We start from the raw sequence: 14,805 nt of genomic DNA on the forward strand, positions 1-14,805 counted from the left end.
GTCTTTTTAGGCCTTTCCTTTGGGCTTTTCCTTGGGCTTTTATTAATTGAACTTCGAAGAGTGAACGGGCTGGTGACTCGTTGTGAGAGACATGACCGATGTGGATTTAATAAGCAAACCTAATGGGCCTTAAAGCCGAATAACCCAAATTAAAGACAGCCCATGGGCGCCGAAAGCCTCACGTGGGGTCAAGATCCATCAGAAAGTCAGAAAAAACACACACTCTCACATGGGTCACCACCATTATTCCACTAAATCCCAAATCGCTGAGTCACCCACAGAGATTCTGCCCCCTGAAATTTCAACTCCCCGGCTAGGGCAAATCCGTCCCTTCGCACCCCTAAATTACGCGGCGAAAGGCAAAATCTTATCCTCAATAAATCAGAAAATCCCAATCCACCTGCATTCACACACCAAATTGCCAATTGTACCCCTTCCCTCTGCTCTCACATTTGTCGTCTTCTTCCTTTTTCACATCTTTTAACCACAGCTTTCAACATCGCCAGAGATTACATCACCACCTCACACACACACAGCTTACCCCTACCTAAACATTCCCCCAAATCCACCGAGTTGACTCACTGAGTTCGCACCGAGTTGACCATGAGCTGGCTCAGGAGAATCGACCTCATCGAGCCCTACTACTACTGCCCCCCGCCGCCGGCGGTTCTCGTCCGCGAGACCTCCATTTTCGCCGCCGCGCCGAAACTCCCTTCGTTTTTCGAAGAGCTGGTGGAGGAGGATTTCGAGCTCGGATACGCATTGGACCTGCTGTGCCCTAGCCCCGTCAAAGCGCCGTCGCTTTTGTCCTACAAGCTGATTCAGCGGGTGGAGAGGCTCGGAGGCGAGCTCTACTTGCAGAGCCTGAGCGACCGAGTCACTGAGCTGGAGTCGCGATTCGATCGCCTCGCGAAGATCAAGGCCGCTGCCGTCGCCGGCCTTGGCGATCGGAAGTACACGTACACGGCGGAGATCAAGGCGCCGGAGAAGAAGTACATGTGGACGACGGAGATCAAGGAGGGGAAGCATAAGAAGAGTGAGAGGAAGTACAAGTGGACGGCGGAGGTTGAAGGCAAGGGAGAGATCTCGAGGAAGTACACGTTTACTGCTTCGAGTGGCGATGCAGAGGATCACAGTGAGAAGAAGGAGAAGGAGAAGAAGAAGAAGCATCATAAGGTGAAGAAGGAAGAGAGTGGCTCTCGTGTGGTGGAGATTGAAGAGCTTGCAGCTGATCATGGGGCTGTGGTTCTAAGACAGGTAATGCTTAAATTAAACTTTAAGCTCTAGATTACTTCTTGAATCTCAGTTTATCTGCTTAGATTTTTGATTATTTGGTTATATAGGCCTTGGAAGTCATCATGTCAATTAGTCAAGTTTGGATAAGGTTACTGTTAATATTTCACTATCTTTGAAGCTAGTAAATTTGGAGAAAACTTCTTGATGGGGTTTTGATTGCCTGTGATTCAAGTAGAGTTGTTATGAAGGGGTTTATTTTGATGTGGTTTTGTAATATGATTCATGATGGGCGTAGGCTTTTGCTAAGAGAACTGGAGGTAGTAAAATTGCTAAGGGGAAGAACAAGGAACTGTCTCCTCAGGATGCAGCCATGATGATACAAGGGAATTTCAGAGCTTATCTGATCCGTAGATCACAGGCTCTTCGGGCCCTTAGAGACCTGGCTGTTGCCAAGTCCAAGCTGAAGGAGCTGAGGGCATTGTTTAATAACTTCTCTTACCGCCGCCGTGTAGCCCATGATACAGCTGAGCGTCAAAGGTTCACTGAAAAGATAATTGTTCTGCTCCTCACTGTGGATGCCATTGAGGTAACTACCGTAGTCTTTCATTAAGCTTTATATTTCTGAATTCGAATTTGACCAAAACTTGAATTTGATGGCAATGATGTTGTTCCATATAATATGTTATTGTGGGATTCTCATAATTTGAATGGATAGTGGCTAAATCATCTTGTGCTCATGTAAAATTCTTTGTTCCAAAGGATATTAAACTCAAACTAGTTACTCAATCAACCATCAGGAATCTGGACTCGCTACCTTTGTGATTACGGGTTAGGGGGACAATATTCCATCTTCTTTGTAGAAAAAGAAAAAGGTGATGGGACGAAAAGAAGAAAATCTTTTTTAGCATTTCAGTTATTAGCATTTCTAGTTTTCAACTACATTTTTCTTGCACATGGATCATTTTATAGTAGGATTTAGAACTATGCTGTGCTAAATGCAAATAGGGCCCAGGTGGTGAGATATAGTCAAACTCCTATAATATGATAAATGAATCTGATTCCTGGTTGAAATGGATGCAGAGAGATTCTTTGATTTCTAAACATGGTTATTTCTGCTATAAGAATCTTATTTGAACCATAGGTGTGGTTTGTTTATAAACTTTATTTCTTCCAACTTGTGTTACTTGGTCAAAAGGTGCGTACCATTAATGGGTTTTAATACAAAACATACCCCTACGATAATCTGGAGACCTGCCATGAATCTCAGTTTGACACTGACAATAGGTTCTTTGAAAAAGATGTTAATCAACCATTGCTTTATCTTCTTAGTTCTGAGTTGAGAAGTTCAATTGATTGTGAACCTCGTAAGCTCATAAGTTAACAAAGTTTACTGTTTCACTGGCTGACATGTTAGTTTTCTTGTTTTCGCCTAGTTGACCTCAAAATTAAAGCAATCAAAAAGTTACTGAATGGTTTTGACACTTCGCATTGTATTAGGGTGCTGATGTAATGGTGCGATCTGCAAAGAGGTCGATGGTGGATGAGCTGGAAGCTATGCTTGAAGTGGTTGACCCCCAACCAGCTGGAAAATCATTGTCCATGAGGAGGAGGACCTTTGATATGCCAGATGGTGTCATTCAAAGGGAGATTGCTGAAGGTGTGGCACAGGTTGTCCAAATGCTTGATCGTGAAGAGAACAGTTCTACCTTTGAGGCATGTTTGTGAGAACCCCATGATAATGCCCCTGTTTACCTCTCTTTGTAGAGGTTCCAATGTTGTAGTTGTTACTAGAAAGATGTAGTCTAGTCGAGGAATTTGAAGGACTTGCTTATTATGAGAGTATAAGTTTGTTTAAAACTAGCATGATCTTCTCCTACTCTAGCAACTCCGGGTTTGAAATCGTTTTCAACTCATTGTGTGCTTAGACTTGTGTCTTTGAAGTGCTGCCGTATTTATATATTAGATCATTTGGTTTTCAAATTTACTTTGTTGGGCAATCAGAGTGATATCTCTTTGGTAGATGTTTGTTGTTCTGCTGATCTTTCTCCCTCCTTCCTTTCCAAAACTATTGATTAATCGCGGAATGTTGGCTTTTTCATCCCGCGAGGAATATATCCTATAACCTGTGCTTAGATTGGTTTTCTGTCCTTGATACTGAACTAATGCATGACAGACCTTCATCATCCTTGTGTGAAGCCAGCTCATTCACGAAATGAGATTCTCTGATGCCGAAGCATAGAACTCGATCTATAACCTCCAACCTTTTATTTGCACTGGAAGTTCTGGAACTTTGTATGCCTGTTGGGTTCAAGTTTTCGTTTTGAAAATGGGCCACTAGAAAATCTCCAATCAAAAAACCTACACCAAAGTGGTTCAAGTTACCAATTTTGAACCAGATCAACAAACATCCTAGTAGTAGTAGTTTGACAAAGACAATATAATGGCACATCATCCTTGAAAATCACCCCAAATATCCTAAAATATGTGATTATGTGTAGCAAAAGAACCCTGTGAATCAAGTCACCTGAACAAAATGGTACTGTCATATATGGACTAAACTAAAAGTTGATTACTTTGACTTGGTACAAAAGCCAAGAACTGATTTGGGCGTTATACTATTCTTCATGCCAGTTCTTGGGCTTTATATTACTTCTCCATGCTATTCTGCAAGACTGCAACTGAGTGGTATATATACTTGCAGAGATACATTCATGACTGTAATCTAAAAAATATATATGATTCATAATATAAATTTAGTCATCTCTTAAAGATTGTGGCATATATATGCCATGAAATTATTTTTCATAAATTACCTAAAAGTGTAGCAACTGGCTGCAATGTCACAACCAACGTTAGACTGTAGATGACAGAATTTACAAATGACTCGTACTGTAATGTTATTTATTCTATTTCAAACTTTTTATGAATTATCAGTTTCTCCCAATACCCCATGAAAAAGAGTTTTAAGATAACAAATTATATGAATATAAACGAGTTGAATGATTTTCACAAAACTCATTCATCCCCTTTCCTTTTAAATGGCAAAACCCATATAGTTCTCATGCATTCTAGTAATTAAGTTCAATGTCATGTTAATGACTGTACGCAATTGCAAATAGTATGAGAAGTTTATCATAAAAGACTGTGATCATGTTATGCTGAATTTATTAGAGGCCTCCTCACAAAACTTTCACCACGAACACGTCTTTCTACTCTATATATACGATGGTGAAATCAAGCTCAAATACTATATATATACTAGTTCTATTAAGAATTGAGTACAGTGTGTTCAACTCCCTCTCGTACATTGCGTTGTGTGCGCATAACTTGGACTCAAACTTCTATTTTCTGTGACTTCTAGATCTTAAGTTGGTCAAAAGGATCTCCTTAAGCTCATAGACAGAGTTAATAGCGCCAAAAAGCTTCTACGTAACATCGGTGGCAAACTGGCAATGCTAGCTACTCGAATCAGTTTTCTGGAAGAAAATATAAAAATCAAACCAGGACAAATCAACTCAACTCTGCGATTCTTCGACCCCTAATTGCAGACAGTCAAGACATGCATTGAAACTCTGATATTGATTAAGTCAAATATTCAACTCTCAGATCGAGACCCCAGCAGTATGAACGGAATAGACATTCAAAAACTGCATGCTAAAAGCCTAATAGGGCAGGGCGTGGCCCTCAGCTAGATGGTCCTTGCTTGCTTTGCCTTTTCGTTTTCGGTCACAGTGAATGAATGAAGGAAATTTCAGAACAAGAAAAGGCCAACTTTAAATCCCTTCTTTTATTGCAGTTGAAATTTTGTCAGCAGTCTGCTAGGAATACAGTATTCTATTTCTTACAAAGCAAGAAACTCGCAAGCTGTCTGATTTTCTCGTTGCCGATGGATTTGTTTATAAAGATTCGGGTTCGAATGCTGCACGTAGAACACATAAACAAATAGCTGGGTTGAAGTCAAAGCAATGCTATTACTTGGGAGTTAAGAAAATCTCTGAATATTAATATTGCTCTGTTGAAACTTAACACGTACATGATTACTCATTGTTGAAGATTTTGTCTTTGCTTGAACAATGTATTCTATATGGCCGCTAACGTGTTCTTCACATTCTTAGGCTCAATTTGATACGCAAATTAGGGTTTTAGAATCTGAAACGTATAGCTATTTTCGATCTTGAACTACAGATCGATGATGGTACACCAGAAGGCATGTGCTGATGTGCCCCAAAAGTCCAAAACAAAGGTTCGAAGCCCTTCAACATATTTTGATTTAATTTTACTTTATTACTTCCATTTGTTCTTCATGTTCCCAAACGTATAGGGAAGTATTAGTCTAAGTTATTTTAAAAACTCCAACTTATTTTGCATACTAGTTTATAGTAAATCGATCATTAAAGATGTGATTATGGGATACTAGGGCTGTCAATTCTTCGATCCCCTAATTGCAGACAGTCAAGACATACTAAGGGCTGTCAATTCTGACACAACCCGCCATGACCTGCTTAATAAACGGGTTGGCCACGGATCAGTACACCAACACGAAGTGAACCCGCATAACCTATTTATTAAATTAGTCGGCCCGTTTATTAAATGAGTCTGGTTATATATTATATATAACCCCGTGTAGACGACCCTTTTACAAAAAAGTAATATTATATGTACATAAAGGTCGAATAAGTCTTTAAGTTAGAGTTACCACTTCATCGTTAACGCTATAAATGCTCTAGTGAATTTAATCAATTTATACATTTTTTCAGTTAAATAAATCGCAATGTTAACCCTTAGGCCTCGTTTGGTTCACGGAAAGGAAAGTAATTTCTTTGTCTTTCCCATAGGAAGAGAAATGAAATTTTCCAACAACTTTCAATTCTGATATTTGGTAACGTAAGGAAAGTTATCAGGAAAGTTGTTAAAAAGTTTGTAAATAATGTAATAAAATAATATGTTGTGAGTAATAAATGCAAGGAAATAAGGGGGGAAAGTGATTATTGGAAGGAAGTCAAGGAACCACTTTCCCCCTTATTTTCTCTTCATTCAGGAAATGATTTCTTTTCCTTCTGCATCCCAAACGCAGGAAAGGAACAAGTGATGCTTCATTTCCGCGAACCAAACGTGGCCTTAAATGGGTCATTTTGTCCAACACGACACGACCTATTTATTAAATGGGTTAAGTGGGTGGGAAACGGGTAATCCGTTTAATAAATAGGTTGGATTTAAATTTAAATTTTTGACACGATTATTAAATGAGTTGGATTTAGATTTGAGTTTATTTCTTCTAACACGACAAATACTTTGACCCGACCCGACACGATACGACACGACCCATTGACAGCCCTTTGTGACATCCACTAAGTAGAAAAGAAGATTTCCTCATTGTTATTTTATCTGCAAAATGCAGCTGATAAACATGTGCAAATCAATATGCTATTGCACCTAATATTAGTCTCAAGGGCTTGACAACGATGGAAAGGGGATGCCTTGAGCAATGTCTAATTCAACTGATCACGCAAAAGATTTTAATTAGGCTTTCAATTGACTTTATTGCTCTTTATAGATACCTTTTTGTGGTAGGTGATGTAAACCCTGATCTAGCGCTTCATATCATATGCTTCAACTAACTCCCAACCACACCCGTGCAATCACCAATACTATTATTATATTACACACTAAGCTTGTGAAAATAATGATGTCAATGACTCAATGAGGATCAAGAAGCATGATCAATGTTGTGGTTCTCTATTACAAACGTCTTTCTCTTCTCCTTCTTTTTTTTACCCGGAAAATTCACTTTAGTTACTTATGCGAGTTAGCAACACACCCATTCAATTAGCATTCATAACGAGGTTCACGAGGGTATTCTAGTAAAAGTAGACCAAACTCCCGTTGCAGGCGCATGAACCTAAAAACTCTTCAAACCTGCTTACTACAAACCGTTGAGAGTTGGAACTTAAGCCGCTCGACCGACCATATCATTAAAACCGACTTGTTCTTTTTAAGTGGGGTATAATAAAATAAAAATATAAACAATTGTCATGAAACGCTAACCGCAGCTGACGCGTTGGTTCCAGGATACTACCATGACCAACTGCCATTAGGGCCCACGGCGGTGTGTAATGATTAATTAATTACCACCTTTCTAAAAGTCAGTCAAGCCTCTTGAAAAGACAACTCTCACTTTTGCCAATAAATTTTTCCAACTTTTTTTAAACAGAGTCTTCCTCGTAATTTCCATTTCCCTTTTGGTTCCTCAGTTGTCTCTGTCTTTGACCAGCTGACAAAAATCTATGTGTCTCCAGCTCGGATTTGGGTCCCGCCGTATCCCACACGTTGCCCAAGTTTCTAGTAGCATTTCTTGTGCGCCGGAAAATGGTGACATGTTCGTGAAATCGTGACGCTAATGTTCTCTTTTACGTATCCTAGATGGAAGGAGCTATCTTTAGAAAGATCTCGGTGAATCATATACTTACATGTATGTAAATGAGGTAGACATCGAAGATATTTTAAAATATCAAGTCAAATCTAAGTCATTCGAATACGATTTTAAATTTCTCAATCGTGATTGACGGATCTAATTATCATATTTGTCAGATTTACTAATGTCAAATAAGTTTTCGTGTTATGAGAACTCAACAGCGAGAAGATTTGATTTCATTGATTTGAGTTCCGAAATTACCTAAATCACAGTGTAATAAACATTAAACTTACATGAACACATTATTGTGTATCGTCTATTTCCTACTCTCCATTTCGTGTGTGGGAAACAGCTCAGTTCTACAGAGGAACATAGATTAACACCAAAAATGAACGATCCCAAACTCTTTTTTTTGGTTAGTTGCAAAGCTAATCTGGCCAACTTGCCATGTACCATTTTTTTCTCTAACCACTCACATGCGGACGAGTTGCATCAAGCTATGTCGTTTTGCCCTCTAAACATCACCCCTCTCTCCGTCGTTTAACGTCCCCTGCCCTTAATATCCGTGGGGTCCACCGTGCCCATACCACCACGTAATGCCAGCTCGCCACCCTGGAGGGGCATTATCGTCATTAGGCCCCACGGCCACCGACGGCCACCAACTTATTACTGATAGTGATGACACGTCGCCCACACGTCCATCACCTCACTGGCGGGACGCGCCCCCCCCCCCCATAACGTGGCCGTGTCAGATCCGACGCAACACACAAGTGTGTCCACACGCGCTTTGCCTGCGAAAGTCTCAGCCGTACGTGTCTTCCCTGGATCCTGTGGGCCCCACTATCTCCCCCTCCCCAAAATTTTTATTATTATTTTAACCACACTCAAAATTAGAAAGCAGTAGAAAAACAAGCCAATCATTCTAGACCGTCGGTTATAACCGGAAATTAACAAAATCAAAATCATTTATTAAACCCGCCATAACAAATCCACGCTCCTAATCATCATGACTCGCCCGTACATTGGCGTGTGTACACCACGCGCGTCAACGCCGGCTGGGGGTGGCTTTTTTCCGGGTTGGATTGTGTAGCACGTTTGTGGCGGATACCCGAAAATTCTATAAATACCCGACCTCTAAATTTGAGGTACTTTCTTTCTTCTGGTTTTTTCCTTCTCTCTCTCTCTCTCTCTCTCTCACCAAATCTCGCTCATTGATTCGGAATCAAAGTTTCTCATTTTCTAATTGGGCGTTTGGGTTTTTTCATTTTTGGGTTTCTTTCCAAATTTCGAAGCCTCGCTGATATTAGGTAAATGTCATTTTTAAATTTTGGGTAGTTTTCCCTTAAAGCTTGGCTTTTGGTATGTCTGTTTGGCCGCCGAGAAAACTTGGATTTGAACTTTTTGGTTCTGTTCATTTCAAACCTGGGATTTCTTAATTTGAGTTTAAGTTTGTTTTTTTTTTTTTTTGTTGCAGAAGAAGAATGATTTATTATTTTTCCCATTTTATTTTCCTCTGTTTTCTTGGCTGCCAAACAGAGCATTCTGGGTTTTTCCATCCGCCTTATTAAAGCTAGTTTTGTTTTTTGAAGGTTTCTTCCTCCGCAGCACCTGCATTTCCCACTTCGGATTGAAGCCTCCTGAACTCGGTACGTCGTCGTTTCACCCTTTTCAAGTTCTGGGTTCCTACTTCTTTGTTAGAAAGGTCGAAGCTTTTTGTGTTTTGGAGCTTATTAGCTATCAAAGCTTTGACCATTAACTGGGTTTATGTTAATTTTTGTGGTTAGAGTGGATTTTCTGGAATAAATTGATATATGTCAGATTTTGTAACCGGAAAAACTGATTCTGTCGGAAATGTCTTGGAGCTGTTTTCAGCTGAGCTGATGATGTGATATAGATATTGTATTAATGTTTTGAATTATTTAAGCAAATGCTGAGTTTTTGTATATGTATATTTTTTCTTTGCTTCTAGAGTTAGTTCTAGGCAAATGATTGGTCAAATATCGATTTGTGTCGTAATCGCGTGAACTGTTCTAAACGAGGAAATGAAAAGGAAAATGAAGAGTCATAATCATTGAGGTCATATTTTTGATTGGGAAATCTTGACCTTAAAACTTTAATATAGTATTTTTCATCTTAGGTTTGGTCTATGGTGTTAATTTCGTGAATGCCCAGAAAGTAAAACTGTATATTCTGTGCTGCTTTATACATGCCTGAATAGTATATAACTGTAGGTAAACTTTCGAAACGTGTTTTCTCGTTTAGGAGGTTTTGTTGGTGGGTCACATTTGCCCCTCCATCTATGTCTGTCTATTTCCTCCATCTATGTCTGTCTATTTCATGCCTCAATCTTATATGTTGTGTCCATAATGTTATATAAGATTCCATTTATCGAAGTAGGGCCTTTTTTTTTTGTGGTTGTATATGATTGTTTCCATATATGTGGGACATGAAAGCTTTTTATGGTATGAGATTATCAAGCACAAATTTTTTATACCAGATCTGTCCAGTTTCTAGTATACTCCCATATTCAAGCAGAAGAATCTGTAATGTTCTGTATAGTATATTTTTGTGTTTATCGAAGGTTACTAGCAGATTACAATATGAAAGTACAACTGTTCGAAACTTATGTTTGTGTTTGCTGGAAGTTGCCATGCTTGTGTAGTAGATGATTCTCGACCTTATTTGGGGTATAGCAAATAACTTTGCGTTTCATTTTTACAACCTTGGGAGTTGTGATTGAAGCATTTCTTTATGATGAACATTTTGAGGCCAGTTCTTTTTTTACCTTAACTTGTCTTCTTTACCATTGCTGTATATATGGGAGTGTTTCTTGTAATTTTTCTTCCTTTTGAAAATGCCTCATGTGTCTTCTTCGATTAGGGAAACTCAGACAAACAACTGAACATGTTGCCACTACTGTTTAAGCAAATATCATTATCCGTAGATAACATATATTGACGTCCACTTAAATACTTTTCTTTGTTTTTTTTTTTTTTTTTTTTTTTTTTTTTTTTAATTTCCAGAGGGCTGTAGTCGTTAATATTTTAACACCCTCGTCCTTTACATTTTTCTGATGAGAACGTCAAGTGTAAGTCTGAGTTTCATTTAGCTTTTAGCATTTCCTCATACTAAAATTAGAATATCAAAGCATTGTGATAGTTTTCAATATTGCCTGAAAATGTGCTTCATATTTCATACCTTCAGATACCTCTCCTTTTCTTAATAATGTTTTGTAACTTATACATACTCTCTGAAAATAGAAAGCTAATAATGTTGTTTCCTTGTTGCTTCCAATGGTTGCTAAATACATGAGAAGTGCAAATCCTTTTGTCATGTGCAATTATATATAAAATTTTCATTGGTCTTTCACTAATGATATTTATTTGGTCCGCTAGATCTAAGGAGCTCTGCGCTTGATGGATAGCTTGCTTAAATAGAAGCACCAAGAAGACACCGAAGAAGATATAACAGAATTAGAAACTGCTTTACACTGCAGTGTTGGTTTAGTTGTAAAGTTTTACTTTGGATTACGAGCAACAAATCTGGATCCCATGGACCTGAAATCAAACCATACTTCTCCTGTTCTCACTGATCCTGCGCCTTTAGGCAAGTCGAGACTTGGCGTACATTCCAGTCTGTTACCATATTCAGGGCCAGGAACTGCTTTTCCAGCAAGCCTTCTCTTAACCATCCCTAGGAGGAAGAATGGATTTCTTGATGATGTTCGCTCCAGCTCTTGGCTTGATGCTATGAAATCTTCATCGCCTCCTCACAGAAAGATAACTAAGGATGTTAACAATGACTCTCCAGCAACTGAGTATGATATTGCCTATCGCACATGGATGGTAATAATTATTTCTTCTCATCTGTTTTACCTCTGATGTTTTGGCAACCTTCTAAACAAGTTTTTTATGCAGTAGTCCACATCTGTCTAATCTTGCAGGTTAAGTATCCGTCAGCTCTTACATCTTTTGAGCAAATCACTAATTATGCCAAGGGCAAAAGAATAGCATTGTTTCTCGATTATGATGGGACTCTTTCGCCAATTGTAGATAACCCTGACTGTGCCTTTATGTCTGATGCTGTAAGAATTTCTAGATTGTGTAATTTTCGTCTAAAACTTTACCCTTTTTCTTTTACTTCACTTGCTCATAGAAGGTATTCTAATCTTTTCAGATGCGAAGGGCTGTAAGAAGAGCGGCAAAACATTTCCCAACAGCAATAATTAGTGGAAGAAGCCATGACAAGGTAATCTCTAGTTGATGCCATAAATAATTTCCTGATATTTTCCTAGTTAGTATAAAATTCAACAATCTGTCTTGGTGTGCTGATTTTGACTGTTGCATGTCCAATGATTTTATCTATCAGGTATACGAGTTTGTTGGACTAAATGAACTATATTATGCGGGTAGTCATGGGATGGACATAATGGGCCCTGTTAGACAATCAGTAGTTGGTGACCATAGACATGGCTTTGGGTCTACTGACAGACAGGTAGATAGCTACAAGTAGCTCATAGACTATATGTTTGATTTTTTTTTTCCCTCTTATCTCTTATCATAATCTTTCTTTGTGGAAAATTCAGGGCAAGGATGTTAATCTGTTCCAGCCTGCAGCAGAGTTTTTACCTATGATTGGCGAGGTTCGTAAAGTTTGTTATCTGCAATAGAGTGCTTTATTGCAATTAACCACAAGTTCCCCTTTTTCTTCTCTATGTAATTGACAGTTTAACCTCTGGTTGCTTATATGCTTGAGCAGGTTCTTAAATCCCTAGTAGAAACTACCAAAGACATTGAAGGAGCTAAAGTTGAGAATAACAAGTTCTGTGTCTCTGTACACTACCGCAATGTAGATGAGAAGGTAATCTCGATTATACTGAGTCAGTGGGATTTTCTCTCTCTTTATTTAGCCCAGCAGTGGGACCATAACAAAACTAATACTTCTTGTTTACCTTTATTTACTTTACACTTTTGTTTCCAGTATTGGGCTGTAGTTGCACAGCGTGTTCATGACATTCTTAAAAACTACCCACGCCTGCGGTTGACTCATGGACGGAAGGTATAAAGCCTCAAATTCAAACTTCAACTTTAATCTGTTCTTCTTTTGCAACTGTAATTATTCATTATCTTTTTTTTTTGTCTTTTCTGTATTTGTAGGTTTTAGAGGTCCGACCGGTGATAAATTGGGATAAAGGGAAGGCAGTCACATTTTTACTTGAATCTCTTGGTGAGTGTTGAGTATTCTTTCCTCTTCGCATCTCTTACTGTTCTGAAGTAGATTTTCAATATCATTGAACTCCGTCTCATTTGTCACTACAATGAAATTTTATATTAGGGCTAAGTGATTGTGAAGATGTGCTCCCAATATATATTGGAGATGACCGCACAGATGAAGATGCATTCAAGGTAAAATTTGGAAAGTTGTGGTGGATATGCTTTGATGGATTTGAATTCTAATCTTCCGTTGAATATCAAATAAATTAATGGAGACTTGTGACAGGTTCTGAGGGAAGGAAACAGGGGTTATGGCATTTTAGTCTCTGCTGTGCCAAAGGAAAGCAATGCATTTTACTCACTAAGGGACCCCTCAGAGGTACAAAGTTTAATGTGTTATATTCAATAATTTGCTGCGTTGTAGGCTTCCCTTCTTTTCGGTCTAGACTTCCTTCAGATAAGGGATTTCGGATTAGTTTAGTCACTGAAGCATTGTAATTTATGTAGGTGATGGAGTTTCTGAAGTCACTGGTGATATGGAGGAAGTCAAGTGCTCTATAAATATGAGATACTAATACAATAGAGAAAGAGGAGACAGGATTGTTGGCCTGATTCATTATACACGATGTGATGAAGCCAAAGCCAGCCCGTCGTTTTTTTGACTTGTCTAGAATGCAAAAGTATACGAAGTTTATGGAATAGTAGGATATATTGCATAGAAGAAGACCTTTATTATGTCATCAATATCGAAGATGTTGGTGGTGCCTAATTGAGTCCGTCTATCTGTCTCTGCTCAAAGCTTGCTTTAATTTGTAAATTCCTTGCGTTTATTTGTATCTGGGCCTTCTATATTTATGCCAAAGGAATGCCATCATTATTTCTTTCTTTTATTTCTTTGTGAAGGTGAGGTTCATCCTCACTTCTGAGATGTATTATTCACTTCTTTTTCCTTTTCGATTTTGGTTCAAGTATATTGTCTCCCTCGTGACTCGTGAGGTTTCTACAGATATCTAATTTATTCCTTGATTATTTTTAATGAATCCATTTAGTTCTTTAGACGTTGATAATTGATTCTTTCACTGTCATTGGTAATAGAATGAACCATTTAGTTCTTTAGATGTTGATAATTGATTGTTTCCCTGTCGTTGGCAATACATGAAGAGTTTAGCCGTTATGGTCGTAAAAGGCTTGTGTCTTGATTTCTACCTAAAACTTGGAATGCAGTCAAGCTTGGAGGCTAGACCCTCGACCCTTGTGTGATCGAAGAGTGAGGGGATGGAACAGGATCAAGATTGAGGATTGTTGTTTCCTATCACCAGGAATATATCACTATGTGACTGAAACATCCTCTACTACGTGACAGCCTGGTGATTGATCAGTGGTCACTTATAGCTGAAGGTGCCAGCTTCCTCTTTTTGGCCTTTTTCTCAAACATGAAAAGAACCTGTTGGTCTTGTAGTGAAACAGAATTATATACGTAAATAGCCCAAATTAGCAACTTTTTCAGTTCAACTTCAGTCTTCAGTAGTGAAAAATAGTACAAATCGATCACTATCAGAAATGACCCTGTATAGATCTCTTGGTAATGCTTAGAATTGTAAAGAAAATTTGTTGTAGCTTTCCATAGCTACTGTATAAATCATGATCACTTGATCAGAAATGACCCTAGTCTTGATCATAAAGTGTTTGTATCACATGTTGCCAATAACCCTGAAGTTTCTAGTGTGATCCACTCACAAGAAAATGTCTGCATATCCATTAAAAGAGTGATATAATCATGAAGGTTCACAAGAAGTGTGAAAGCATGAAGCATGAGTTCTATTTATTATTATTATTGAAACTTTTATCTACGCTTGTTAGTTGTACCTAATTAACTCATAATGTGTGCGTTATATTTTCTGCGTGTGGACAAAATATATAGAAGTAAAGAATAAGTGAATTATG

At 38.4% G+C, this 14,805-nt stretch overlaps 2 protein-coding genes across 3 annotated transcripts; both read left to right on the forward strand.

Moving 5' to 3' along the window:
* Nucleotides 1-499: 499 nt before the first annotated feature.
* On the forward strand, nt 500-3,220 carry LOC133715945 (BAG family molecular chaperone regulator 7). The gene is made up of 3 exons (XM_062142648.1): nt 500-1,257; nt 1,532-1,822; nt 2,734-3,220. The coding sequence occupies exons 1-3, from the start codon at nt 604-606 to the stop codon at nt 2,959-2,961; spliced, it is 1,173 nt and encodes a 390-aa protein (XP_061998632.1). The 5' UTR covers nt 500-603; the 3' UTR covers nt 2,962-3,220.
* Nucleotides 3,221-8,802: 5,582 nt separating this feature from the next.
* Nucleotides 8,803-13,901, forward strand: LOC133715743 (trehalose-phosphate phosphatase A-like). 2 transcript variants are annotated; one of them, XM_062142371.1, is made up of 13 exons: nt 8,803-8,955; nt 9,238-9,294; nt 11,044-11,493; nt 11,592-11,732; nt 11,825-11,896; nt 12,017-12,142; nt 12,234-12,290; nt 12,407-12,508; nt 12,629-12,706; nt 12,805-12,874; nt 12,983-13,053; nt 13,148-13,240; nt 13,369-13,901. In XM_062142371.1, the coding sequence occupies exons 3-13, from the start codon at nt 11,200-11,202 to the stop codon at nt 13,420-13,422; spliced, it is 1,158 nt and encodes a 385-aa protein (XP_061998355.1). In that variant the 5' UTR covers nt 8,803-8,955; nt 9,238-9,294; nt 11,044-11,199; the 3' UTR covers nt 13,423-13,901. The 2 variants fall into 2 exon arrangements, with proteins under 2 accessions (XP_061998355.1, XP_061998356.1); XM_062142372.1 differs by lacking the exons at nt 8,803-8,955; nt 9,238-9,294 and having other exon boundaries at nt 11,354-11,493; nt 11,566-11,732.
* The last annotated feature ends 904 nt before the right edge of the window (nt 13,902-14,805 follow it).

This window comes from Rosa rugosa, chromosome 6 (assembly GCF_958449725.1).
Source record: "Rosa rugosa chromosome 6, drRosRugo1.1, whole genome shotgun sequence".
Taxonomy (NCBI): Eukaryota; Viridiplantae; Streptophyta; class Magnoliopsida; order Rosales; family Rosaceae; genus Rosa; species Rosa rugosa.